This window comes from Oryzias latipes, chromosome 5, assembly GCF_053564925.1.
Source record: "Oryzias latipes strain Hd-rR chromosome 5, Olatipes_Hd-rR_3.1".
NCBI classification, from domain to species: domain Eukaryota; kingdom Metazoa; phylum Chordata; class Actinopteri; order Beloniformes; family Adrianichthyidae; genus Oryzias; species Oryzias latipes.
The window spans coordinates 10081481-10108797 of NC_136241.1; the positions used below are offsets into that span (position 1 = coordinate 10081481).

The 27317-nt window shown below is 41.1% G+C and overlaps 1 protein-coding gene across 5 annotated transcripts; it reads right to left on the bottom strand.

Moving 5' to 3' along the window:
- Nucleotides 1–3522: 3522 nt before the first annotated feature.
- prdm2b (PR domain containing 2, with ZNF domain b) lies at nucleotides 3523–26147 on the bottom strand. Of its 5 annotated transcripts, none has more exons than XM_020703132.3 (8): nucleotides 25745–26147; nucleotides 23235–23355; nucleotides 21330–21433; nucleotides 19309–19461; nucleotides 17320–17446; nucleotides 12283–12387; nucleotides 7788–12196; nucleotides 3523–4911 (listed from the first exon to the last, which is right to left on the bottom strand). In XM_020703132.3, the coding sequence occupies exons 2-8, from the start codon at nucleotides 23347–23349 to the stop codon at nucleotides 4894–4896; spliced, it is 5031 nt and encodes a 1676-aa protein (XP_020558791.1). In that variant the 5' UTR covers nucleotides 23350–23355; nucleotides 25745–26147; the 3' UTR covers nucleotides 3523–4893. The 5 variants fall into 5 exon arrangements, with proteins under 5 accessions (XP_020558791.1, XP_011473104.1, XP_078803179.1 ...); XM_011474802.4 differs by having other exon boundaries at nucleotides 12283–12390; XM_078947053.1 differs by having other exon boundaries at nucleotides 25790–26038.
- Between the last annotated feature and the right edge of the window lie 1170 nt (nucleotides 26148–27317).

Sequence of the window (27317 nt, forward strand, 5' to 3'; positions counted from 1 at the left end):
ATCAGTACAATGTTTAATGGAGTTATTTGGTCAGGTTTATTTTTCTTTTATGCTGCCCTTTGTCATAAATTAGCTAAAAGGCAGGGATGGGCAAATGTTTTCAATCTTCTTTTTTAGCATATTGTTTTTGTGTGGAGTCAGGCGCTCACAGACAGGCGTGGAACTGCATTTTTTATGATCCAGGCTGAAGCAACCAGCTCTGCAATCAAGAGAGTGCTGCGATATTTTACCCTGACAGCATCAGCGCATAGTGCAGCGATCTCCCAGCGGTTTATCCTTCCTCACGAGCGCACGCACGTGCACAGCTAAACACCCATAAACTGTACAAAGCTATACATTACACCATCATGGCAGGGGAGCAAATGAGCACATCCCCCTTCTGAATACAGAAAAAGATGGTTTGTGGGAGGGGGGAAATTTGCATCTCTTCCTAACTTCAGCTGTCACCATGACAACCACTTCAGTGGGTTTGAATAAGAAAAAGTATTGAAAAAAGAAAAAGTAATGGCTTTTCTGTTAAATTTGTTGAGTATTTTCAAACAGCTCAAAAATTTGAAGGCATTAAAAGGTTTTACCCGGAGCAGGGTGAGATCAGAACAAGAAACTGAAACAGTTTGAATGTTGAAATAGGCAGCACGTACTATAGAGATGCTCTTGATTTTATTTCTGTATAACAAAGCCTGAGGACAACCTCCAAGAAAAAAAAACTGAAAGCTTTACAGATCCGCTCCAATGAAAATAATTTCTTCAGTGTTTTTAACATGTTCTTGTTGCATTTTTCTGATAATAAAGGACGTTTATAAAGAATTTAGGAATAAAACTGTATTTCTGAGTTATAAATCAAATTGTAATGGATCAGGAGTTGATAAACAGCAGTGGTTCCAAAAAGGTCATAATTGTGATGCAGCAACTGAAATAACTCCGCTTCATTCTGATGCATTTACTTGCAGACAAATAGATCCATTACCGCCTTCTTTTTCCTTGTCTGAGACGACATCTGGATCAAAACTGTGTGGCTGGACAGCTCCAATATTGCTCGCCATTTTGTTGCTCCGCCAATGTAAGCTTGGGGTCGTGAGAGGGCTGTAAGCTAGCGGGAGAGAGCGGACACAATGGAATGATGCAGCAGAAGGTTATTTATGCACCAACAGTCCACAACTCAGAAGCGAATTTCTAATGAACTCCTGCAGAAAATACTGTGTGTCATGTACTACACAGGTTTTTGGGGGGGGCTAAAAACTGCATAATCATTAAAAGATCACTGGGAATTATTTTACAATTGATAAAAAATAAAGTTGGACTTTAATGTATTTTTAGTATTTGTATATTTCTGTGGCAGATATCTGAAGCATGTTTTTTAGAAAGCTTTTTTTTTTAATGTTCCTAATGTGTAATGTACAAATTAGTGTAAAATACTATGTATTCAATAAGTAAGTCTGTGTTTCATTTTCCGATTTATCTAATAAATGTTACTTCGTGTTTTAAATTAAGAGTTTTATTCTCCATCGAGTATTCTAGGCAGGTGAATGCATTATTTAGACAGAACATTGTTTCTGGCAGCTTTGAAGATAAATGCTCGACTTTATCATGTCTGGCAGAAAATGAGGATTTTTCTAGTAGACATAAAAAAATGTTTTCATTAAAACTGCATGTAGTCCTTCATTATTTACCATAATGTAGGTGCAATACGTCTAACTTTTATTATGCAAACATTTTGACTTCATCATAGTCAGCAACAAATTAATATAAGATTTTTATCCAGAAAGAAAAGAATATGCATCAATAGTCTGTGTATTTGACACTTCAGGAAACATTTGACTGCTTGGACATTATTTGGATTATATTGAAAAGATTTAATTCAATTCAATTTTATTTTATTTGTATAGCCCAAATTCACAACAACAGTCGTCTCAATGGACTTTCGTACAGGTAATTGAATTTAAGAGTATTTAGGAGGCAAATAGGCAAAAACACATCAGGACACCAAATGAAAACGATGTCGTCAAAAAACCATTATAACTTCTTTAGTTTAATTTCATGAATATTCATCTCGTCAAACTTTATTTATATCAAATCTGACTTACAGGCCTTATCTGGCTTCCAAATCTGTTATTTCCTGTATTTATTTTTGTCTCACCTGGGTTTAGAATAAAGCTATAACTGCAGTTAACCTTCAGAGAGATAAAAGACAGCAGAGCAGGAGATTGATCAGGAAACTGTGGCAAACACTGAAATATGAAACGCCCCTGTAAAAAGCACAGAGTCAATTTGATTGCTGTAGTCATTCAAGGTAGTGATACTCGGATCTCTTTTGTGTTTTGAAATTTGAATGAGATATCGGTAGAATATAAATATATCCTCATTTAGGGAAAGTTGGGGTCCTGTTGGATAGCCATACATGTTAACTTCTTCCCTTTCAACCAATTGAAATTACTGAAAATAAACCAACCAAAAAAAAAGTAGTTCCCATAATTAGTGCCCTCACATACAGACCCTCCTGCACCATGGAACAAATCCAAGTGGGCAGGGTAGAAGATCTTCCGTGGCGCTGGCACTAATAAAAACCACCGGCTCTGTTAGTTTCGGTCACCAGACCTGCAACGCCTACAGAAGTAACAAGTTCTGCAAGAACTTTGGTGCTCACTCTTTATTTGCATGAGGAAAGTGTGATGTGCCACTACATGTGTGCTTTGAGAAATGTTTGAGTAGAATATGCATGAAAGACACTGAATGTATAGGGCTGTAACATGTAAAACATATGGAAGGGTTGTTAGTAGTTCAATAAAACCCGTTTTGTTGGAAGTTTTGAGTGCAACTAAATGAAAATAAAAGAGCAGCTTTATTTAGTTTTTAACAGGACAAACCTGAGGCTTCACTTTTTATTATTATTTTATTACAATATTAATAATTCTCTAGTATGTTACAACTGACCTAGCGATAAGCTTTGTGCCTACCTGCTTGCCAGCGGGCACAAAGTCATAAAAACTATATTTTCTTTAAAACAAAGAACATAATTAAAACTACATACATAACATGATTTTCAGAGGGCCTCAAATCATCAAAGGATATGTTATACAACTCTGGACATAAATCTGGGCACAGATCTTTTAACCCTTGTGCTATCCTAGGCCCTTTAACATTGGGAGTTGGGTCATGTAGACCCACTAGACAGTGCTCTGAACCTTTTTTCTTCAATGATTAGTGATCTTCACTGGTGTCCATGGATTACACAAAATCTTTCCACCTTTATCATGTTAGGGAGAACACGTCAATGTAAGGGTGGGGTCATCTAAGATAACACAAGGGTTAAGAGCGTGAATACACATGCTTGTGTTCTTGCTGTACTCATAATTACAGATCTAACCAAGAGTTTAATCAGATGAATTCATTTCACTGCTTCATTCATTTAGACTTCAGCATTTTAAATGCTTTCAAATGCAAGTATTTTATTTGGAGAGATTTTTTTCTGGTTTTATTTTGGCACCTCACAAAAGAACAAAAACAACACAAACTTCACACAAATTGAAAAAAAAAAAACTTTTAATTTTTTTTTCAATTACAGCAATGTTTACCTTGAGGTCATTCCTGATTCTCCTCTTTGTTCGTCTTTAAACACAAGATTTTGATGCTAAAAAGGCAAAACGAAGACTTCTCGTTCAGACAAAGTCTTTCAAATCAAAGAATTGTTGAATTCACCAATAACGCTACAAGGATCGCGCACCGCCTGCGTCTCTGCGCTCCCACTGGACATTAAAAAGCTTAAATCTGTCGTCGGTTTTACCCAGCAGTCCTTTGAACAGCTGTTAGGTAGTGTGGCATGGCTTTGGACAGGAAATGACAAAAAAAAACAACTCTGCAAATGTTCACTTACGATGGCTTTAAAACAAAAAACAAAAACAGGAGAGATTCTGTCTGGTCAATTCCCAAAAAAAAAAAAAAAAAACTGTAAAAGTAGTTCAAATGACTCCGTGATTGGGGCAAACCACCACTGTTCCTAATTACACCAGTCGGACCAATCCAGTTGAACGTTTTGGCAGTTTGTTTTAAAGTGCTGTAAGAACACACGGCTGCTGAAAAACCTCCGAAAACAGGCAGGTGTCACTTTGTTTAAAGGTCAATTCCAGCATGATTTTACGGTATGAAACATCTGCTGATTAAACAAAAAGTCAGGTAAAACATGAGATTTAAGCCCCGTGAACACGTCAGACTGAACCTCCTAAAGAATAACTTTTAAAAAAATGGCCGTTCAACCTCTTTTTTCATCAAACAAAACAAAAAAAAGCCAATAAGATATTTTACAATGACTATAAAAAGTTTTCATCCAAACATACATAGTTTTTCAATCTTTTATTAACTGAAATATGTTGCCCAGAGGGGAAAAGATGTGGGCGGAGTTTAAACGTTCTCTTTTTTTTTTTAACACATGCATTAAGAGTCGAGAAAATCTAACCAACCAAAAGGAGGAACATAGGATGAAGATTTAACAAATTAACTTCACACTGATACATGATTGCCATTTGCAATACATCAGCTTTCTAAAATTACAGAGCCCTAATCTTACTGTTTTCTGTCAAGTAATGACATGTATATATTAATTCATCGTCATCTACAGTTTTCTTCTTTATTTTTTTTTTTGTTTTTTTGCAAGTCTGGCAGAAATTGAGGCTCAGTTTAGTTCATAAGATAGAAGACAGAAGAGACGAGTTCCCTCCATGAGTCCAGCAAAGGCAGTTCAGATAGGCAGACGTATTTGGGTTGGGAGAAGCTGCAAAAAAAAAACCAATAAGAAAAAAAACCAAGAAAAGGTCATCCTCAGTGCTTTGGTGAGTCCAGAGGTTTGTCTGGTAGGTGAACACTGTACTCCAGGAATAGCTCAACACTGTCACCATGGCTTTACTTCATCAACACGTCCTGCAACACAACACAGCAGTTAGCAACACGGCGCTTCAGTGATGGGACGACAATTTTAGTTGACTAACTCACAATGGCAGTTTGACATTCAGAGGCATTTACACAAATACACTTGTGTTAGGCTTCCAGGTTCAGGTTTAAGTCAAACAGCCTCTTCAACTGCAGATAAATGATTTTCTGGATGTTTTGGGGATATTAAATACTTCAGAAATTCCCCACAAACTTTGAGAACTATTAGGTGCACTTAAAAAACAACGACAAAAAAACAGTTCTCCTTATAGTTCGAAATGCCTTTTATACATGGATTGACTCTGGTTGTGTTTACTGATGTCGACATCATTTCTAGAGGTACACGGCGCTCTGTCTAAATCTTCTGTTGGATGTTTTGTGAATATGCTAACACGGCTAACATGTAGCTGTATCAGACTGTTTTCTTTTTAACATGTTGCAAAAAAGGTAGGGAGTTATATGTATTGTGAATAACCCAAAGCGGCTTACGCTTCTAACGTGCCTAGAACTACGTTCACACCGGGCCTATGATGTGTGTTCTTGAACATATGATTAGCCTATGGTGTTCCCACTGGAGAAGGAGGAGCTTCTTGTTTTCTACTGTTTTCTGTTTCCGCCACCCACAGTTGGAAAGGGGTCAGGGTGCGAAATGTTAAAGCGGTGCAAATATGGCGTGTATGATCCGTTCACAAAAATGGAAACTTTACGTATGGTTCATGAATTTCAATTTCACCTTATAAAAAGATAAAACGTTTAAGCTTCCAGGTCAGCTATATGCTAGCACAAAAAAAAAAAAGACATAATTGGCTAGCGAGGTACAGGGTTCCTCATCATTGTCTAAACGTCCTATAGAAATATTAAGCAAAAATAGTTTTTATAAGCATGGGTTTTACTTTATTGCAATTAGTGAACAGTAAAATTTTACAATCATTTTTCCTCCATCTGTTTGCAAAAGTGACTTAGGCTACGTTCACACTGCAGCCTAAAACGACCCAATTACGATTTTTTTTTTTGCCTCTATGCGACCTGTATCCGATCTTTTCAAATGTGACCCAGGTATGTGGTCTTGGATCCGATACGTATCCGATCTTTTGAAATGCGACCTCCGTCTGAACGGCCAGGCCACATGAATCCGACCCGTACGTCATTGATATGCTACAAACGTCATAATTCTGCGTTGAAGTAGGCGGGAACGAGAACATAAACATCAACCATGGCGGACGATGCTGCAGAGACCAGTCAGTGCAAGGGAAGCTAGGTCTCCGATTGCATTAATATTTAGGGTGACAGCCTTATTCAGGCCAAACTCGAGGGCTCTTATCGCTACCGGGCGGTTTTTGAAAAAAATTCCAGCGAATTTCTTTTGCTGCCCCCTCTAACTCCATTCTGCGCTACACCCGCTCTCCTTTCTCTTATACACACGGTCGCGCAGCCCCAGCACACACACATCCCCATTCCAAAACAGTGGCTACAGACAATCCCGGCTCCAATGCCTTCTTAAAATGAGAAGATTGTAATTGAGCTGGCTCCTTCGTGAAAATAAATTTATTAATGCAAAAAGAGCTCCACTGTTGACAACACCGTTGTTGACATCCATTGCAAACGTTAGCAACTTCCGCAAACAATGAGTGACGATGTTCCCCGTTGAGTACTCTACTGCGCATGCGGGTCACTTCTGGGTCATTTTACGGTCACACAGGAGATCACAAAAATTCACATTTAATTGGAAATGTGAACGGCCTTGCAGAAAAAAAAAAAAAAAAAAAAAAAAAAATCGAATTTTTTCAAAAAAATCGAAATTGAGCATTAAGCCCTGCAGTGTGAACGTAATGTTAGGTGCTAGCCAAGGTGCAGCCCCCCCAAGCATGTCTTCAAATCCATCCTCTTCAACCAGCAGTGGTCTCATTCCTTTTAGAAACACGTTAAGGATGCTCTGTGGAAGTGTTGCTGCCATCTCTGGTGTGCACCGGCTCCTCCCCCGTCTACAGTCAATGGCGTGGACTCGAATTTATTCATTTATAGGAACAGAGCTATGAAAACAAAACTGAGGATTTGTGCCGCTTTGACTTTGAGCACCGAGCCGCTTCCTATAGTAGATGGCGGACGAGCGCTAATAAACAGTAAATCTACAAAAGAAGAAGAATCTTCTTCCTGTAACTACCTGCGTGTCTGGTGCTGGTCCAGTGTATCCAACACCAGCTGGATGCGCGTTCTTGAACGCACCACACGCTGCTATACTGCCTCCAAACGTTCCTGTTGCGCTTTGCAATAACAATGACCTTGCGGCTATTGGTTATTGTCATTCATCATTTAAAATGAGAGGGAAAAAAAAAGAAAGACGAATTGATGATACCAAAATAGCACAGACGATTTTTTTTGACAGCCCCACTGAAAACCATTGTGAAAACTTCCGTCTGAACAAGAGTTTTCAACACAGAAGCAGGAGATGCGCGTCTACATGCATTTGTTATTGACAGTGGATACTTGGCAGTGTGAAAGTAGCCTAATGTGTGGTGTGTTTCAAAGCAGTTCTAGTATAACTGCAGACGCAGTTACAGTCTGAAGGACTTATCTCTGATTCTTGTCTTGCTTAATGCGCCTTATAGTTTCTTGTAATTTGGCATAGTTAGTTAAAAAATACAACTCCATAATGCTAATACAAAAAAGTACAGACATTTAAATGTCTGTACTTTTTTAAATGTTAAATCGTCGAGGGATTTGATACAGGAACTAACAAACTGTGGGTCCTTGAAGGAGGGACTTTTGGTGCACAATTTTTGTTTATTAGCCAACCAATTACGACCATGGCACATCTGAAACTTTCCACATATGGAAACATATGGAGCGCCAGTAAAGGGGTCTTTTACCTGAGAGTCTTTTGGCTCCTCAAGTGATGCTTCCTCACTTTTCACCTCTGCTGGAGGAAGAGTGTTAGCCATTTGTGAACTCCTGGTGACTGGACCTCCCATTCGCTCCCTCATTCGTAAGGAGAACCTCTCCTCCTTCTTTAGCTGTTGTGTAGTTTCTGCTAATTTCATGGCTGCTGGCTTCTTCCCGATTGCTGGGCGTGACGTTCTGACGGCTGGCCGTGGCGCCCCATCAGCGGGAGGGTCTAGGGCTGGAATGGTGGGAGGTAGTGTTTTAGTCTGACTTTTCTTGTTCCTTTTGTTAGGAGACACTGGCACCGGAGATAAAGCCGTCCTTTTTAGCCGGCCCACCGCAGCAGCGGCTTTCCTTTTGCTCCCCTGAAAGGATTCGGTATTGGTTCCACCTGAGCTACGGGTCCTGGTTTTAACCAAAGGCTTAGCTTCAACCTCTGTTTGAGCCTCGGGGTCTACAGGTTTTTTCTTGCTCGTGTTTTTATCCAGCACGGAAATGACCTCCTTCTTCACCTCTGCCAGCCCTTTCTTGCCCCTTTTAGCGACAGCAGGTTTCATGGGACAGCTGACGGCCATGTGCTTGGTAAGACTCGCAGTGTAGGTGAACTCCCGACTGCAGTGGGGGCACACGCTGGAGGCGAGCTCCGCTTCTGTTTTGACAAAACTCTTCTTTGCGGCGGTGGCGGCCGTTTTATTTCTCTGCGAGATGGCTTTCTGCACCAGCTGGTTTCTCTTTTTACTGAGGGCGTTCATTTTTGTTTTGACTGCATCCTGGTTAAAGTTGAGCCTCTTTGGCTGACCCATCCTGCGGAAAGCACTCTGTCCCGCCACCACAACGGGGGACACCACTCCATTTGGACTCTTTACTATTTGCTTGAGGGGAATGGGATTTTTCTTGGGAGTATAACGCTTCTTGTCGCTGGCACTGGCGCAGGCGAGGATATGCTTGTGCAGTTCGGGCATGTTGTCGAAGCTGCAGCCACATTTGGTGCAGCGGATGGCAGTGCTGAAGGTCTGGGGTATGTTGTGTGTAGTGAAGTTTGTAGCAGAAGCCACCGAACCGGCATGGGAGCGGCTGTGATAGGGAAAGGGGGGGGGCTTATAGCTGGGGTAGTGTTGGTTAATGCCGAGGCGAACATCTGGACCTCTAGGCTTTCCTCCTTCAGAGGCCATGATCTTTATTGTAGTGTAGAGTTCCTCGTTTGAGTCCTCGGCGTGATCTCCGTTCACGCTCGGCTCTTGCTGCGGTGAATCAGAGTCTGTTTGAGGAGCGTTTTCGTCCGCCGTCTCTTGCGATGGCGTGGAGGGGCTGCTCTCCTCTTTGGCTCTGGATGGGTCCGTGTAATTGTGCGGCCTGAGTTTTCCGTTCTCCACGGTGCTGTGTGAACAGGCCTCGTTTGGGTGCAGATCCTGTTGGTGCTGCTGGAGGTTACAGAGGAAGGCGAACTCTTTGGAACAGGCGGAGCACACGAAGATCTTGCCCACCCCGTGTAGTGTGGTGCGGTGAGCTAGCAGCGCAGGAGCATCCTCAAACAGCTGCACGCAAAATTCACACTTGAAGGGCCAGTCGGCGGCGTGTTCTGTAATGTGAGCGCTCAGCTCTTTGATGGAATTAAACGGCTCCTCGCAGACATTACACAGAAAAATTTTGCAGTACACAGAGTTGATTTCCTCTGCCTCTGAGGTTTTAGCAGGATGAGGCAGTGGAGATGAATCAACGCCATCCTGAAGAGAATCGCTTTTAACAGGAGAGTAGTCTTCACAGGACTGAGGCTCCTCTTTTACCTTGATCAGACAGAGGGACTGAGAAACGGAGGACAGCGAAGACTCCTGTGCCACAGGAGGAGATGAAGGAGATGACAGTGGAAGAGCAGCATCTGAGTCAGATTTCAAAGACGCCTCCGTGTCTGCAGTGCCGCCATTTAGCTTAGAGCTGCAACTTGCGAGGTGAGAAACCTTTTCTAGAGAGGACAGATCTTCAGCCGTAGGTTCAGGAGAACGTGGACCCGCAGAAGGACGAGGGGGGGCTTCAAGTGAACTGTTTAAAGAGTCTAATAAATCGGGGATACGGTTCTCATCTTCATCTTTGTCGTCTAGGAAATTCTCAGAGTCTGACTGGAGTTTTTGTCCATCGACTCTTGGAGACATTTTCGGGGAGAGAACGGGTAGAGGTCTGTGTGCAGGCGAGTCAGACGGCTGGGACCGCGGAGAGCTCGGCATAGCCGGTGGGGACGGTATGGTGGGAAGAACGGGGGGAGGGGGTGTCGGAGATGTTGCACTGCTGGCGCCCGGAGACGATGGGTTGATGGTAACTGGGGTCAAAGATGGTGGAGATGGGTGGGCAGACTCTGATGTAACATTTGGAGAACAAGAACTCAGTCGACTCAGGCCTGCCAGAGCAAAGGGGCCGTCCTCGGCGGGCAGAGTCAGACTGGCGTACTCGTTCATCAACACCTTTTCAAGCATACTGGTGTTGGGCTTCCTCTTCTTTGTTAAAGACTGAGGTGCCGAGTTTCCCTTTATTTCAGGTTCCACAATGCTCTTACAATGTAAACTTAAATCCAGAGCAGAATCTCCGAGCACTTTGTTTACAATATCAGTTTGCCTGCCGACAGAATTGGACAAATCCAAGGGCTGCTGGTTACAGGAATTCCCTCCACTGCCTGAGGAAGACTGGCTGTGTGTTACATTTCCAGAGGGGCTCAGTGCATCTTCATCTTGATCCTGGACGTCCTCAGGTGGAGGCACACTGTGACTTTCTAACTTTGGCACCTTGAGGGTGTGTGCACTCAATGCATCTCCTTTACAGCTTTCGGTTTTACCAGCAGGACTGAGCTGTGGAGATGATGGAGGAGATGTGGTTCTTCTCTTGAATTTCCCCGACGCCCCCTGCAGCGGAGAGACCGCCAGCGGCGAGGTCAGCCTGTGGCTGTCTGTGATGAGGGTGATGGTGGATTTCTGGAAGTCTTGTGTCTGAAGCAGCTGTTTTAGTTTCGGCGAAAGGTAGACTGTTTTCTCCCGTTGAAAAGCTGCTGAATCAGTGCTTTGTTGGAATATTCCTCCCACTAACAATTTAGAGGATGTAGATGAGGATGATGGCGTCGTTTCTGTTTCCACTTTGAGACCAGTAACCAGAGGAGGTGTGGATGTTCTCCTTTTTGCTGCTGGCTGCCCGCTGCTGGAGATCTGTTTAGCAGAAGTCGCTCTGGCCTCCACTTTGAGCGCCTGGCTGAGCTGGTTTGGGCTGATAATAACGGTGTCCAAACCAAACAAAGCTGCAGAGCGCGAGTCCACCTCTATCACCTCACAGTTGCTTACTGCACCGGTGGACACAATCTTTCCGTCAATGTAGAAGCTCAGATTTTCGGATATATTTTTGGATATGTCGACTGTGTAATCGTCTCTGTCCGCCTCATCCTCTGTGTCCGCGCTGGGCACGTAGACAGGAGGAGGGCTGGTGCTTGGAGACTCGCCAGGCCGCTGCTGCATCGACGCCTCTTGAAACAGCATACCTTTCCTGCGAACCCCTTTGGGTAGCAAGTGCCTTTCATGGATCCTGCGCTGGTGTCTGCGCATGTTTGTGTGCGTGCCAAAGGCTTTATTACAGTACTTGCAGGGATGCAGCTCCTTTGACTCGCCGTTTTCTTCCAAAGTCAAAGGTCGTTCAGCACCTGCTCCCAACTCCTTTCTCTGCAGCTCTGGCTTCTGCACATGTCCTCCTGAGAACCCAATAGCTATATAGTGCGTCGCTGGGCTCGTGCAGTCAGGACTCGAGTCAGTTTGAGCTACAGGGCTGATTAAGCTGGAAGAAGCTCCAGCCAGGGAACCCGGCCTTTTCTTGGAGCCGCCTTCATGCCTTCTCTCGTGCCGCCGTCGCCCCACTTGTGAACCGAAAGACTTATTGCAGTATTGGCACCTGAAGACTTGGGCTTGCTGGTAACTGATGCCATGAATGTGCGCGTGACGCTCAAGGCCCTGTCTGGTGGAGAAGCGGCGCTCGCAGTGAGGACAGGGGTACGACTCTCCGTGTGCATCGCTCTCCAGCTCACCACCGGGCTCAAAATCGGGATCATGTGCAGCAACCGAGGAGCTTTTCAACTTCACCTGTGAAACTGCGAGGCTTCCTCCGTCACATGACGGGCCAGATTGTTTGCTTTGCGTGTAATCAGCTGCATTTAACTGTTGAGAGGTTTGGTGTGCCGTTTCCTGACTGTCGTCACCATCTTCCTCCTCCTCGTCTTCATCCTCCTCCTCCTCCTCCTCATCTTCTTCCTCCCAGGTTCCAGTCTCCATTAATGTTTCTGAGACATTCTGCGCTCCTTTATTGTCAGTGCTCTCCGGGGGGTGGACTTCTGGCCCCCGAGAGGTCTCGGATGTCCTGTCATCCTCCTTCACACCTGTAAATGAGTCAGAGTTAACTTCTGCATGCTGCATGTTTCATTGAAAAGGAAAACCTAACACACGAGAACGTTCAAAGGCTTACCTTCTCCTCCGTCCCACATCTCCTTGATAGTGGCCTCGGTTCCGCTTGTCGTTTTAAATCCACCTGAACCAGCCTGTCTGGCTTTTTCCAGAACTTTTCTTCTGGCTGCTGGCAAACACACACAACCACAAAACACTGTTAGGCAAAACATTTACAACAGTTGCGTCCATGAAAAAGCAACAACAACACGAACAGGGAATCCATTCTAGCCGTTTCCCCACAAAACTAGTTCCTCATGAATCAAGAAGAAATTCTACTTTTTTAACAATAAACGTTGTGTTTGGATAGATAGAAATTTTGGATAGAAATGTGTTTGGATAAATGTATCCAAACACATGTTTGGGCACAAACCACTAATAGTTTAAAGAATCATGTAGCGTTAAATAATTTACTACGTTTTGAATTAGCCAAGTACAAGTGTTATAAAGTGGTCCCTCACTATTTCGCGGTTCACTTTTTGCAGTTTCACTGATCTCCTTCAGTGCAATTTTGTGTTTTATGTTTTTTTTTTTTTTTAACAGCAGACTCTTCATTGGCTGTTGACATTATCGATCAATCTCCTTCCTCCGTGCTGCAGCTCCTGTACAGAATGCATTCAGTTCTCCAAAACGACAGCATTTCTGACTGGGAGTAGATCTTTGTTTAAATTCTATAATACTGGGCTTATTCTTATATGAAGGTTTTAGGCCTGCACAATAAATTGCAAATTTATTGTTATTGCGATTTCAAGCTGTGCAACATCCTCATCGCAAAAGTTGGCGAAAATCGCAATAAATGGTAAAGCTTAAATGTGCTAAAAGAATCTTATGGCAGTTTGAAGTAATAATAATTCGAATAAATCCCTTTATGCATTTGACCAATCAGATAGAGCCCTTCATGTTGACCAATCAGGAGGAGCTTTTATGTTAGATGCTGCCCTCCTAATTAGATGAGGGTCATTTGGAAAATTATTTAAGGTTTTTTTTACTCTTATTTAAATTAAACTTTTACAATGAAATGGAATTATTTTGTCTTTTTTTGCTTTTTGTCTATGTATCGCAAGTTATTCGTCATCGCAATGTTGATCACTAATATCTAGAGCTGCAACATTGTGGGATTTTTGATCACTGCGGTGATGAACCAGCAGGGGGCACAGTGTCACGGTTAACCACAAAAACAGAATCTGTTCTTTCCACTCTTCATACTTTTGGGGGGGGGGGGGGGGGGAGTTTTGATTTTTATGATATTTATTGTTTTATACATTTTTAACCCTCATCTTTGATCTGATACAAGCGTTTTCACAATTTTGAAGACTTCATGTTTTTCAATGCTAGTGACTATTGCGACGAAGAGGACAAGAGAAATAACATAAGGTGCCTTATCCCTAGTCATACATTTGAGCAAACATATCTTTTTTTTTTTTAAGTAATTATCTAGGCTAAAACATGACACCAGTATTCACAATTCATTTAGATCTAACACAGAGTAAGTCAATCAATTTTAAATGAAGAATTTGTCTCCATAACAAAATACTTTATGTGGGAAATGTTTTGTCCCGACACTAAAGAATCAGTAAATTACAAAAGCAAGGAACTACAAACTTACTAAACTCATCTGCTCGTGAAAACTATTAGATGAGCTGCAGGGAAAAGTTAAAAAGCCAGAATGTGTCTGTGTCATAGATATGATGCATTTTGTTTATGTGCTCGTCACAAAATCGCCTGTCTGTTTTGTTCTTCTTACTTACTATATTCACAAACATTACAGAGTAAAGCGTTGGATGTAGATCGATTGACCAGTATCAGCTGTTGATTTTTGTCTGTGGGGATGCAGAAAATGAGTTATTTTCCCTTGATGTAAAGCTGCAGCGGCAGGTAGGCACTGTCAATGATGAGCGAGCAGGCGCTTCATAATAATCATAACCATAATAAAAGCACGTTTAGGAGATCATCTCGCTCCATGTGGCAGCTCTGTTTGTTTACAACGGAACTAATTTCTTCTTCCAGTATTTAAGAGAGTTCTGCGCTTGTCCAAATGATTTATTCGGACCGAAAGTGTGGCGTATGTAAACGTTTGTCATAATCGGAAAAAGTTTTTCTGGGCCCATGTACACGGGTAATTTCTAATCTGATCTTTGGTCCAATAAAAAGATATTTTGCACATGTAACCGCAGCTCTTGTGGCTTTTCTACTTTTCACTGCGGCTCATCTTATAGTTTTCATGAGCAAATGAAGTTAGAGTTCAGCCTGTTTGGAGTTCTTTGCTCCTGCATTTCTTGAAAAATATTAGAACAAAAATCCCAGAAAATGTTTGATAGAAGAACACCTGCAGGTGTTTCTTTTTTAACACACGAAACCTTTAGAACGAAGATCACCTTGTTTTTTAATTGAATGCAATATGCTTCCATCGTAACGCCATCATTACCAGTTTAAAATTCTCTGACTGGTTCCTGTCGCTGTTCCTCCCTTTCATGTGAACCACCAGCCCCGCTTTGTCATGCTGCTAATGTTAAAGGACTTGGTGCAAAGTCTGCATTTTGCATGTTTCTGGAACAAAATGTGTTTCAGGGTCTTTCAGTAGCCACAGTTGATACCTCTCTTTGAAAAGCCACTGGTTGTTAAGGCTACATTTCCTCAGCATCTTGTAGCTGAAAGCGCCATTGATGACGACTCAAACTGCTTTAGGGCAACGTTAATTCCCATTACTGATGGACCTCTAACATGAACCTGATACGTCACAAGTTTCTCATAACTGTTCTATACAGTGACTCCATATCAAACAGCACTTCCTCCATGAACAGTTGTAACAGGTTTTCTGTGGATGACAAAGAGTTTATGACTTCCACAGAACGCAGGAAAAAAGTGAAGTCACGCGTTTTGTAACTAAGCCACAAAGCCAGGTAAAACGCAGAGCAAAACTATATATAATTGTTTACTTTACACAAACCAAAGCGCCCAGGCATCTACAACGATTCATATTATCTACTGTCCTACTTCCTCAACACTTGTCTAAGGAAGCCTTAACTTTCACGAACACTATTTAAAAAAAAATAACAATGAAACCCTAATGTCTTCAAACTACATCCTTTCTTCTGAATTAGCTCTGCATTGATTTAAAGACACAAATTTTAATGCATGTTGTGGTTTTAGATAATAGCTAAACATGACAGAGATTCAGGGTGTGTCTAAAATGAACATTTTTCACGTCTCTGGGTTCAGGTCAACCTTCCTGTTCCTCTTTGACCCTTAAACACATAACAAGGTCACTTGAGTCGGCCTCTAAACCCAATTCATCCCAGGGAAACACATGCTGCAGGTCAGTCATCTGAAGGGAGCTGGCTAGATCTATAAATGCAAGTCAGTCACTTTTCTGCTAATTATTTACCATATTTGCTTTTGAATTATCTAAACAGAAGCATGGATAGAGTATCAAAGCTTACTTTAAACATCAATCAATCAATCAATCTTTATTTATATAGCGCTTTAACATCTGCCAGACATCCAAAGTGCTGCACAAGTATAATTACAAACATGTCTCATGTTTTCCGATGAGTTATATTAGCATGTTATTTATAAAAACAAATTGGAGCATAAAAACTATTTCTTTAACATTAAACTTTCATGAGAATGTTAATGACATCCTCTTAGAGCATCTTTTACAGCTCTCGATTGAAATCTCTAAACGATACTCCTGCTTTTCTAACGTTTAGTTCCCATTTCCCGAGCATGTTTGAACCCATAGCACCAGCCAAAACACACAGAAGCAAAAAAAAAAAAAAAAAAATGCTTTGTAACTCCAAATACGTTTGCGACAACCTAAAAATTGTGATCTTTAATTACTTCCTCATCGCAATTGAATTATGCCTTTTCATGCAAACTTGGGGAAAACATCAACAAGGAAGATTTTTGTTTTCCTTTTTCTGATGCTAATTATCTATATGAAATGTTACATTTTATGCAACACAATGACGGGTTTGTCAAGGCCTGAGTATTTGTTAACACGGTTCCAGAATCTAAATGACATGTGTGTGACAGTCAGCATCCTGTTATCCCCACTAGCCTGATACATTTGGAATCATTTGATGTGCCATGATTTGAGTTTTTATCCTTATAACTGTCATTTGTGTAAGTTCAAAACTGAAAACTTTATTCATACCAACGACTTACATCATTTCTGGCTCACAAAAGGAATCATTTGATAGAAAAAGACTATTATGTAAACGGATACAATCGATAAACCAATTAAAACGTTGAATTGTCACATTTGTTAGATTCTTTTTGAGCCTCTTTTAGCTTATGTTTTGATGTTTTAGGAACTTATAACAACTGCATTACATCACTACAGAACTTTATGGCAAACTATTCCAAATTCTGCCCCTGTATTACAAACGTATCCGATCATTTTTGTCTAATATTTTAATCTAACTAGCTGGCCATCTGCTCCTCCACCCGTGCGCCTAGACTTAGCCGTTTAGCCTGATGCTAGCATCTCCTACCCAAACTGACAACTCCATGAACTTGTTATTACGGCACAAAAACGACACAAAACGTCGTTTCTGACCCGCGATATTGTCCTATTTGATCATTTTGTAGCATAACTTGTGCCCCGGTGGTGCTGTAGAGGGGAAACGAAACGATTGCTAAGTTAGCTAACCTGCTAGGCCAACATCAACTAAAGAAGCTCGCCGATGGATGAACTCAAGGAAGGTCACATCCTCAACAACGTCGGATCCAGATGAGGAAAGGATACTTCAAAAACGGCTCCGATAGTCATCGAAGGCGTCAAGGGTCTATTTCAGTACAACCCGAGGGCTCTTTGATGGCTATTCACGGCTAAATCCGGTAGCAGGGACGAGTTAGGTCGGGAATGAAAGTAAAGAAAAAGCGCCACACTTTTAGCTTTCACTAGCCTTCCTTCAATTGTAGCCAGCTAGCTCCCCACTTCAATTTTCGACTGGAGTGCGGTGAAAAAAGCGGGGTTGGAGCCGCGAGGAGGCGGCGGGACAGTCGGAGCTGAAGCCGGAGCTCGCGCGCAGAGATGTTTGGAGTGAGGCCTCACCTTGCTTCGCCCTGTGCGAGTTTTTCCTGTTCAGACTGTTGGCTCTTTCTTCCTCCAGAGCAGCTGTTATCTCAGGGTTGTCTTCCACGGTGTACCACACCAGCAGCTCCTCTCCGGGCCGGATAGGCTGCAACAATGAGAGATGAGGTGGAGCACCAATCACAGCCGCGCTTGCTGGGAGGCAAAGGGAAGATTTGGGCCACTGTGCATCTGATCTGTCTTTGATGATCATTTCACAACGTTTCTCCTGCTCCTGTTTAGTCTCCCCAGGATGGCCAGAGGCGCCTACAGTATCTAAAAACTGCAGAGTAGTATTACAGAGTCATAGTACTGATCCAAACATTTATCCAGTGCTTATTTTAACTACTCAAGCAAGCCTATTTAAAAAAAAATTTGACTTAGAATCCAAAACTTTTTAAATCTGGACAAGAAAATTAAAGTGCAAATCTTGAAACTGCCAGATGACAGAAATAAGAAAATTACATTTTTTTTATATTTACAACAAGCAAATCATTTCCAAACATGTTTGGTTGGTACAGAAAACCCAGTCAAAGACCCACTCCAATGACATTTGTTTTTTTAACATGTTCTCCTGCATTTTTCTGATGATGGAGGACATATACAGTCATGTGACAAAATTAGGACATCCTATGAAAGCCTGTACGGCCTACATTTTCCCACATATACATTTAATATCAATGTGAACATCACTGAGTCATCCAAGTGATATAACTTGATATTTAAAACATTTTAAGCCTATTCAAAACTTTCTATGAAAAGTGTGATTTCTGCTTATGACACTTCACACTTCAGACACATTTAAGGGACTGGTAGATGCCACAAAATAATGTCTCAATGATGCAATTTCAGCCAAAGAACCAAAAATACCTAACACGAGGTCCAAACTTTGACCACCATCAAAATAGGAATTTTTGTTTTGATCTTTTTTTTCTCTGAGTAGAATAATGCTCCCGATCATCACAATTGGAATAAAGGAAAACTCCGAAACGCAGTTTTAATCTTAAATTCTTTAATATATGTCCTCCATCGTAAGAAAAATGCTCCAAGAACATGTTTAACACCAAAAACACCCTTTTCTTGCAGTGGGCCTTTAAGGAAATACCTTTAATTTCCCATATTAGCTTCAGATGTACAAGGTTCTTTTGATGGTCCTCATCCAACTGCATGTCTAATCGGACCCTGAAGAAACTGATCCTGATGGACGAGAACCGGACTTCAGTGGTCTTCGGCATCAAACTACAGAGGTCTGAGTAGACGCTTGTCCTCCTCCTTTTTTAGATTTATGCACCAAATTTGTTTTCTTCCACTGGATTTAACCGTACGGAATTAAAATGTTTAAAATTAATTATGAATAAATGAATTAAAATTTTTTCCTCAGAGCTGCTCTAGAATTAAGCATTAATGTCATGACTTTTACACCTTTTAAAAACAAAGAAAAAAAATTACCATTTTTCACAACTTTCTTCTAATATTTGACTGCATTTTATTGAAAATAAATATAAAAACAAATAAAAAAACAACATTAACAAACATCAGTTCAACTGTGTCAATCACTAAGGGAACATCAATTCAGATTATTTTATTTATTTGTAAAATGATTTACGTCGAGAATTTAAAATCGTGTATTAAATAAATGTTAAATGATTATTATAAATATTACATAATTTAGAAGCTAAAAAAATATGGAAGGATAACTGGACTGTTCAAACAGTAAAAAAACAAAGAATTAAAAGCAAATTCTATTTCATTAATAAAGTAATTGTTTTGTTTTTTTTTTCATTTTTTAAATGTCTCTGAAACTGGCTTTCATAATGGAGAAACTAGCACAGCCTCATATTCATAAATGTTTGCTTGCTTATGTTACAATTGTTTTAGTTGTATATATAGAATAGCTCTTTGCATCCTTGGATCTTAATGTCCACTTTTCAAAACAAACCCCCGATAATCATGTACATGCATGTCACTGACCTTTAAAACTTTGTAGTAAATGGCTCTGTTGATCTCAAGTGGAAAAAGATTCTGCTCTTTACTGGAGCGAGCCCAGTTCACATATCGCAGCCAGTTCCCCTTCATTGGATCTGTGGCATCGATGCACATCCATCCTCGAGACGGGAAATAAACCTGCAGCACAAAAGGGGCATTTATGCATTAAGTGGTTCATTTTCCCCTCGGAAACAAACGTTTTGGACTCTCTTGTAACAGAAACCTCAAACTCTTGGGAATTTCTCTCTTAGAAAGAAATCCAACTAGAGTTTGATCTATGGTAAAAGCGTTCCCAGTGGTCTTTTAATGATGATTGTGCCAGTTTTAGGCAAAATAAAAAATCCTGTGTCATTTTCCAGGACATAGTTTGCAGGAGTTCATTAGAAATTCACTTCTGAGTTGTGGGCGGGACTGTTGCTGCGGTGTAAGCCTTTCAACATTTTCCATCATTCCATTGTTTTTACTCTCTCCCAGTAGCTCACAACTGCTCACAACCCCAACTTAATGTTACTGGTGGAACAAAAATGGTGAGCAACATCAGAGCTATCCAGTCGTACAGTTTTGAGCCAGATTCCAGCTCAGACATGGAAACTGAACGCTCACGTAGCTCTATTTGTCTGGAAGAGGATGCATCAGAATGGAGCAGAGCAGGGAGCTAGTGGCCCGCCGACTGAAGATTTAACGGAACAACTACAAGCTTTTTCCAACAGCCTTTTTTGTCTGCTCTTGATTTACAACGGTTTGAATAAAGAAAATCTACTTTACACACGTCCATGTATGTCTTTTAGTCCTCGTCTGAGCTGGCATCTGGCTCAAAAGTGTACGGCTGGATAGCTCCAATTAGGGCTGCACGATATGAGGAAAACTCGTGATATGCGATATTGGTAATTAATATTGCGATAACGATATAAATTGCGGTATATGAACAAATAGCAAAAAAAAAAAAAGATCATTTCATTTCCATTTCACTGCAACTGCAACAAATTATACTCCAAATGACCCTTGTCCGACGTAGGAGGCAAACATCAAACATAAAAGGGCTCATCTGATTGATCAAAAACGTAAACGGGTCCTTCTGATTGGTTAAATGCATAAAGGGATTTATTTCATTTGTTCAATATTTCAAGCTGCCATGAGTTTGTTTTAGCACATTTAAGGTAATCATTTATTGAGATTTTTGCCGTCTTTTGCGGTATGCATATTGCACAGCTTGATTTCGCGATAACGATAAATTTGCAGTATATTGTGCAGGCCTAGCTCCAATATTGTTGGGTTGGGGGGGGGGGGGGGGTTGTGAGGCTAGAAGCTAGCAGGAGAGCGTGGGAACAGATGAGTGACAGGACGACGGGGCGGGCTTGTTTCGCACCAACAGTCCTGCCAAATTTCTAATGAACTTCTGCCGCTCTGCAGAAACGGTGCTAGAAGACAGATTTTTAGGTTTTGGCTAAAAACATCATAAATCCAAATTAAAAAGACCAATAAAAACAATTTAGCAACAGATCAAAAGATGTTCCAACAAAATACTTTCAAACATCTTCATTTTAGTGGTCACTCTTTATTAAGAAAGTGTTGAGGATTTTTTTTTTCCTTTTGCAGGATTCTTGTCTTAGGGCCTGAGGCGTCGATAGGACTAGAATATTAAAACCTTTTACTCCTCACACGTGTCAACGTCTGAATAGAGATTAAATTGTAAGAGAAGTTTAAAAAAAGACTGTCAAAGTTCAACTCAAAATAGCTGGAAATGTCTTCCTCATTCATTTTGTAGTTCTTTTTTTAACACAAACATTGTTGCTTTGCTTTCATACGTCACAGAAAATCTAAATGTCTATTCGTCTACATTTTACTGCTGTCGTCAGCTTTTCTACCTTTTTGGGGATTTTACTTTCATGCTGACAGCGACAATGCTGAAACCAGTGAGACATTTCCTTACTCTGCGTCTACAGAACTATCTAACACAGTTGATGCAGTAACATAAGGAGGTCGAGGGTTTTCAGTATCTAACATACCTCCCACATGTACACATTGCTGGTGACCTGGGACCTCTTTTTCTTCTCTCCAACAAAAGGACCAAACCGCTTGCCCTTAGGAATACCTTGTGTTGCCCAGACACCTAAAAAAAACAAAAAAAAGGAGAGTTAAAAGTGTTTTAGCCCCCCCCCCCATCCCCTTTGACCTGTTTCTAAAGCCTTCATCTTTTTCAACACTCTGGTAAAAACAATCCGTCCTGTTCCAGTAGAGCAGGGCTGGCCACCTTGGCCTTCAAGAGCCACAACTCTGTGCTCCCTGACCATCTTGCTGCTGATTAGCCGAGTCAAGACATTCCACATCCTGATTGACTGAACACACCTGATTTAGGTAGTCGGCATCAAGCAGACCAGAGAGAGCTGGAAAACAGGCAGGGCTGAGGCTCATGAGGACCATTGGGCAGCCCTGCTTTAGAACATTTCTGCTTGTTCTTTTAGTTTAGCTTATTTTATATATTTATTACTAGTTTTTAGGAGAGTGTTGTGTTAAAAGAAGGCAAACTGCTTTACAATAGGGTTGTGTATTGCTCCCTCTCAGAGGATTTGATATGAATCTTGATACATGGTTCATGAATCAATACGTAAAAGATTCAACCAGCTTTGTGGTGTTACGATACAGTCCCTTTCTTTTACCTAGATGGATACAATCTACGGATGTATATTGTTCTTCTCGCATTTAACCCTATAAATGAAAATGCCCTTTAACAGAGAAACTTTTTTCACTAGTACCTTCTTTTTTAAGCAACAAAAATAAAATAAAAATAAAAATAATAACAGCGTTAACCTAAAAGAACTGCCATTTGGGTCTTTAAGACTGTTTTGTTTCCTTGTGGTTAAAAAGTGCCTCATTTTAAATATTCAGGTATTGTTTGAGGTGCTGTGAATAAACGGGATTATCAACACACATCCCTCACTGGGGTTCCCCTTTAGCTAACTGTAATCGACCCGACTCTGTAGAAGTGAGCTTGTGACTGGTTGTCTTTGTTTGCATCACATGTATAAAAAAAGTCAAAGACAGTAGCGACACAGCAGGAAGAGAAACTGACGTTTGTCAGAAAACAGATTATTTACTTCCTGATTGATTATATACCTTTTTACCAACAGTACCTTGATAGAATTTGTGGTTTTCTGCTGTTACTCTCATGACCAACTCCAATTTTCAATAAGTATCTGTATCCTTTGCATCCCTACTTTATACATCGGATTCTTGGAGAGCTTTTGCAGATTTTTAGCTAGAGGGATCATTGACCCTGAACAATTCCGGAGATACTGAGCTCTTTCATTTTTACTCTCTATGAAAAAACAAAAAATATCACTGAAGAGTTTTAAATCGTTTTCATGTTAAATTATTTTTTCACAACAGTTTCAAATCTTCTTTAGTTATTTCTGCTAGACCAGCCGTTACCAGCTCCATTTGCTTTCATTGACATTTTTGGCTGTGTTTCCATTGTTAAATGAGAAACATTTAAATTATTATTTTATCCCTCTAAAAAAACTAAAAACCTTCATCCATGCACACGCTTTTGCAGGAAATGCAGTTTGCATTGCTTTAGAATGAATTTGATGAAATCTCACACATCTTAAGTGTAGTATTGTGTACTTAGAAGGACAAGTCGGTGTTTAGAAGGAGTCAGAATTGCTGATGGAGATAGTCCAGATGTTCACGTAGAGGGATGGATTTGAAGAAGTAAAAGCGAATCTGAAGTGTCGCAATAATTAACTAAATCTGTTCTTGTTTTTCCAAATAACTGCAAACTTAAAATACTGTCTTTTTTTACAACTTATTATTCTAATTTGTTTCCAGTCATCCGGGACCAGCAGTCAGTCACTGCAGGAAGGGAGCAAACCCAGAAAAGAGTGTGAGGTGCTTTTTTATCAAAAACTCACCAATGCGATTTTGATTTATAGCCGAAGGTCCCAGATTCAGACTGGCAGGCAAACCTTTCCAAACATGAGCTGGAATTTCCTCCAGAGACTCCACCACTGCCCCAGAAGCAGCCATGGCTCACTGTGACACACACACAAACATCACACATGTGAAGCAGCATGATGTGGATGACGGCCAACCCTTGTGCTGTCTTGTAGGGTCCAGATGACCCCACCCTTACATTGACGTGTTCTTCCTAGGTGGATAAAGGTGGAGAGGATTTCATGTAATCCATGGACACCAGTGAAGATCACAAATCATTGAAGAAAAAAGGTTCAGTGCACTGTCTAGTGGGTCTGGATGACCCCACAAGATAGCACAAGGGCTAAACATGTAACTGCAGTCAAAGAGCTTTTTGATGAAGTCGCAGAGCAGTTTCAAACTTCCTTTCTTTGGCCATGAATAGGAGAGAAAACCCTTTTTTCTTTTGTTTAGAAAAGGGACAGAGACGCCTCTGAGGGACGCAGTTTGTGAAACTACCAGCATCACCAAAAAACAAGCTCTGCATCCAGCAGAAGGATCTAAAGTGATGGAAAACTGAGTCCTTTCAATTTACAACGTTATGATCCAACTGAATAATTAAACAATCAAATTTCCATTCCAACATTCATTGAATACAATCAAGAAATTACAAATTTTACACAATTATTGATTTAAATCAATAATTCTGTTAAGGCTGTAAGGTTGGTTTAAACTGAACAATGGTGAAACTTAAAGTACCTCTCATAATGTTTTGATCTATGATGTTTTGATTAATGATTATGCTGTTTTTAGCCTAAATAAAAAAAATCTGTGTTGTTTTCTACGACATAGTTTCTATGGAGCGGCAGTATCATTAGAAATTTGCATCTGAGTTGAGGGCGAAACTGTTTGTGTGGAGTAGGCCTGCCCCCATTTCCAGCTTCTATCAGTTTACCTCATCTCCCGCTAACTTTCAGCCCCTCACAAACCCAATCAGTGCAACAAAATGGTGAGCAATACTGGAATTGTCCAGTCGTGCAGTTTTGAGCCAGATGCCAGCTCAGACAAGGAAAACGAAGACGTACATGGATCTATTGGTTTGGAAGTGGATGCATGGTATTACGAAGTCAGGCCAAAGCAACAAGAGACAGAATAATGGAAGTGCTATGCTTTGCAATCCTTGTTAGAATGGTTCATTTATCCAAACTATATATTTTGTTGAAATTCTGTATCAACGTCAGGTACAACACTTTTTCCTCGCTGCTTTGGTTCGGTGAAGGCATAAAGGCAAGGCAGTTACTGAGGAGGAGACGGCTAAGAAGGCACACTGATAAGTGTTTAGGACATTTCAATGGTCAGAAAACAGTCTGAGAAGCCATCTGTATCACGTTAAAAGCTGGTTTAATGAGCCTGGATTCATCTGACCAAACTGAAAGGAGTTCTACTCCGTTTATATCCTATAAAGCCCCAGACTGAAAGTTTGTTCTGGATTATTTGGGGAAACAAACTCTGGTTCACTTTAAGCGAACCAAAAGTGTCCAGTCTGAATAGACCCCAAGTATACTTCCTACAGCACATGTAGACTACATCTGGTATACTATACCTATCCTCAAGTATAGGTCTACCTTATAAAATAAACTTCAGGTGTAATACTTTTTTCTTTTTTTACTAAGAGTTTAAATAATTTCTAAAAGAAAAAGTTGACCTTCTATAAAACATTTTCTTATGATTGATCAGCTAATGGTTTTCAGAGGTTAACTTGTAGAAATTATACTAGACGTTGTGTCTACCCTCAACCCACTGAAGTTATGAATGAATGAATAGATGCAGTGATCCAAACGTTTATCTATCAAATCCCTCCATCAGTTTGTTGAGGTCAACAATAGGCTATAGTGGGCTGACGGGTTTCCACGTCACAGCTTTAATTCTTAATTAGTATCTTCAGAAATGGCTTTTAAACAAACATTTACATCCCAGTGAGTCTAATCCGAGGAAGTGATGCTGCCTGAATACAATTTAAATGCAAAAAAAAAAACTATGCGACATCCTCAGCCCATCAGCGGTTTTTTCAGACCGTACAGTCAGACGTTTTGTTTGTAACAAATACGAATTTGGTCGAGAAACTTGAGACTTTCCGTCTGCGCACATTTCGCTTCTTGCTTCCGAGCCGCACTGACTGTTGCTTGAGTGAAAAGCCCGTCAGTCCCCGCAGATGAAGTTCCATGGACGCATAATGGAGCTTTCCTTTGCGGGGCTGTGCGCGTAAAAGAGGATCCAAAGCGTCCGTTTGCCAAAGAAAAGTTGACCCAAAACCAGGAGGATGAAATCAGCGCAGCGCCTGGAGGATGCACCTCATTGTTACCCCCCACCCCTGTCTGCGAGCCCCTCCGCTCCCTGAAATCTGCCGTCCGGACGGAGTAAGGTGTTTGTGTGCAGTCTCCCTCATTGTTTCCTGTCGTAAGGTGGCTTCTCTTTTTGGTTGTTTTTGGCTGGAAGATCCCGCACTTACCTGCGTGATTTGACCGGGGGCTTGTGATTTTTGTGCGCTACCTGCCTTCAATCTGCTGAAAATGGCGGATGGAGGCTTGGGTCGAGAGGAACTCGGATCGGGGTGTGTAGTTGGGAGAGGCAGTCTGTCAGACCCCCGCTCACACAACAACAACAGCAGCAGCCGAATGAGCCCGCGAGCCAAGGAGGGGTCTGGAGGCGGCGGCGACCTGGCTGCATGCGCGCCCCCTTCACGCGCAGGCCCTGACTCTCCTGGCTGCTCCGTCTTCCCCGCAGCCGGACGCCCAAACATCCCAATTAAGAAACCCAACCCACTGAGCCCAGATCCGTCCGAGCTAGGCCATGCCGGGCCTGCAGGCTGGAGCCGTCAAACCATCATCAGGTGCTGAGACACCTCCATGTTTGATGCTGCAGTTTTAAGGGGGAAAAAATAGTTTCCAACAGTTTGTCTGGATTCTTTTTTGTTTCTGTTTTTCTTCTTCTTCTTCTATAACCCCCTTTTACACCAAAAATCAGCTGATTCAGCAGTTATCTAAGGCACAACAAAATATTTGTTGAATTTATGAGAAAAAAAACGTCCTTTTGCGTTTTCTTTATTTCTCACTTTTCTGAAGTGTTTGATGAGAGAAATTGATGATGATGATCATTGACTTCAAAAAGAAAGTTAGGATAAAACAAGAATTATCTGAAAGGGAGTGAGAAGAAGTAAAAGCCACATGCAGCTCCATTGTTGACTTCAGCTTTAAGAAAAAAAGGTAACAATTTGAATGAATTTTAATTAATTAAGTACATATTCTAATCCAGTGTAGCACGTAATGCAGTGACAATGATAGCAAATGCCATGTATGAATTGTTTTTCTGGCATTTTTAATTCAATTAAGTCACCTCCTTATTTGACACAGGGTGTCTTTTATTTTGAAAAGAACTGCTGTAAAAGTAAACAAATTGAAGTTGTTATATAGTGAAATATAATACTTTTATAATTCCGGTATTTTAAATACTTAAAAGCTTCATTTAAAAAAACAGTAATGGCCACATGTAAACATAAATAAAGTGTATTTTTTTAAAAGTTTAAGTGCGACTCTGCAGTTCTCGCTGGGTTTTGGTCAGTGGGAAACTGGACCAAAGGGCTCTTTTGGTGTTGAAGGTTGCAGACCCCTGCCCTAGACCAAATTTACCACCACGCCCAGTGCACCCTCTATCTGTTATAGTCCTGTTCCCTTTCTCTAATAAGTCCACATCCAGTTTCAGATACCCATACATCCACGTATAACTACACATATAGAAACATAAATGGAAACATTCAACACACATTTGTCATAGAAATACTCATTTGGTTCCATTACATCTTCTTAACACACCCAAGGGCATTCTCACTCAATTCTAATTTATATTCAAAGACATATCACAGTTAATTTATATTTTGTACATTCATTCATCTTCTTCCGTTTTATCCCTTTAGGGGTCATGGGGCTGCTGGAGCCTATCCCGGCCACTGGTGGGCGAAGCCAGGGGACACCCTGAACAGGTCCCCAGTCTGTCGCAGGGCCACAATCACACACCCATTCACTCTC

What these genes read in the sequence shown, in the direction of transcription:
- prdm2b (XM_011474802.4), bottom strand. Translation starts at nt 23,349, where the DNA reads ATGGCTGCTTCTGGGGCAGTGGTGGAGTCTCTGGAGGAAATTCCAGCT. An exon ending in TATAAATCAAAATCGCATTG is followed by an intron (nt 21,434 to 23,234) that starts GTGAGTTTTTGA and finishes TGTTTTTTTTAG; the next exon opens with GTGTCTGGGCAACACAAGGT. An exon ending in CTCGCACAGGGCGAAGCAAG is followed by an intron (nt 12,391 to 17,319) that starts GTGAGGCCTCAC and finishes TGTGTTTGCCAG; the next exon opens with CAGCCAGAAGAAAAGTTCTG.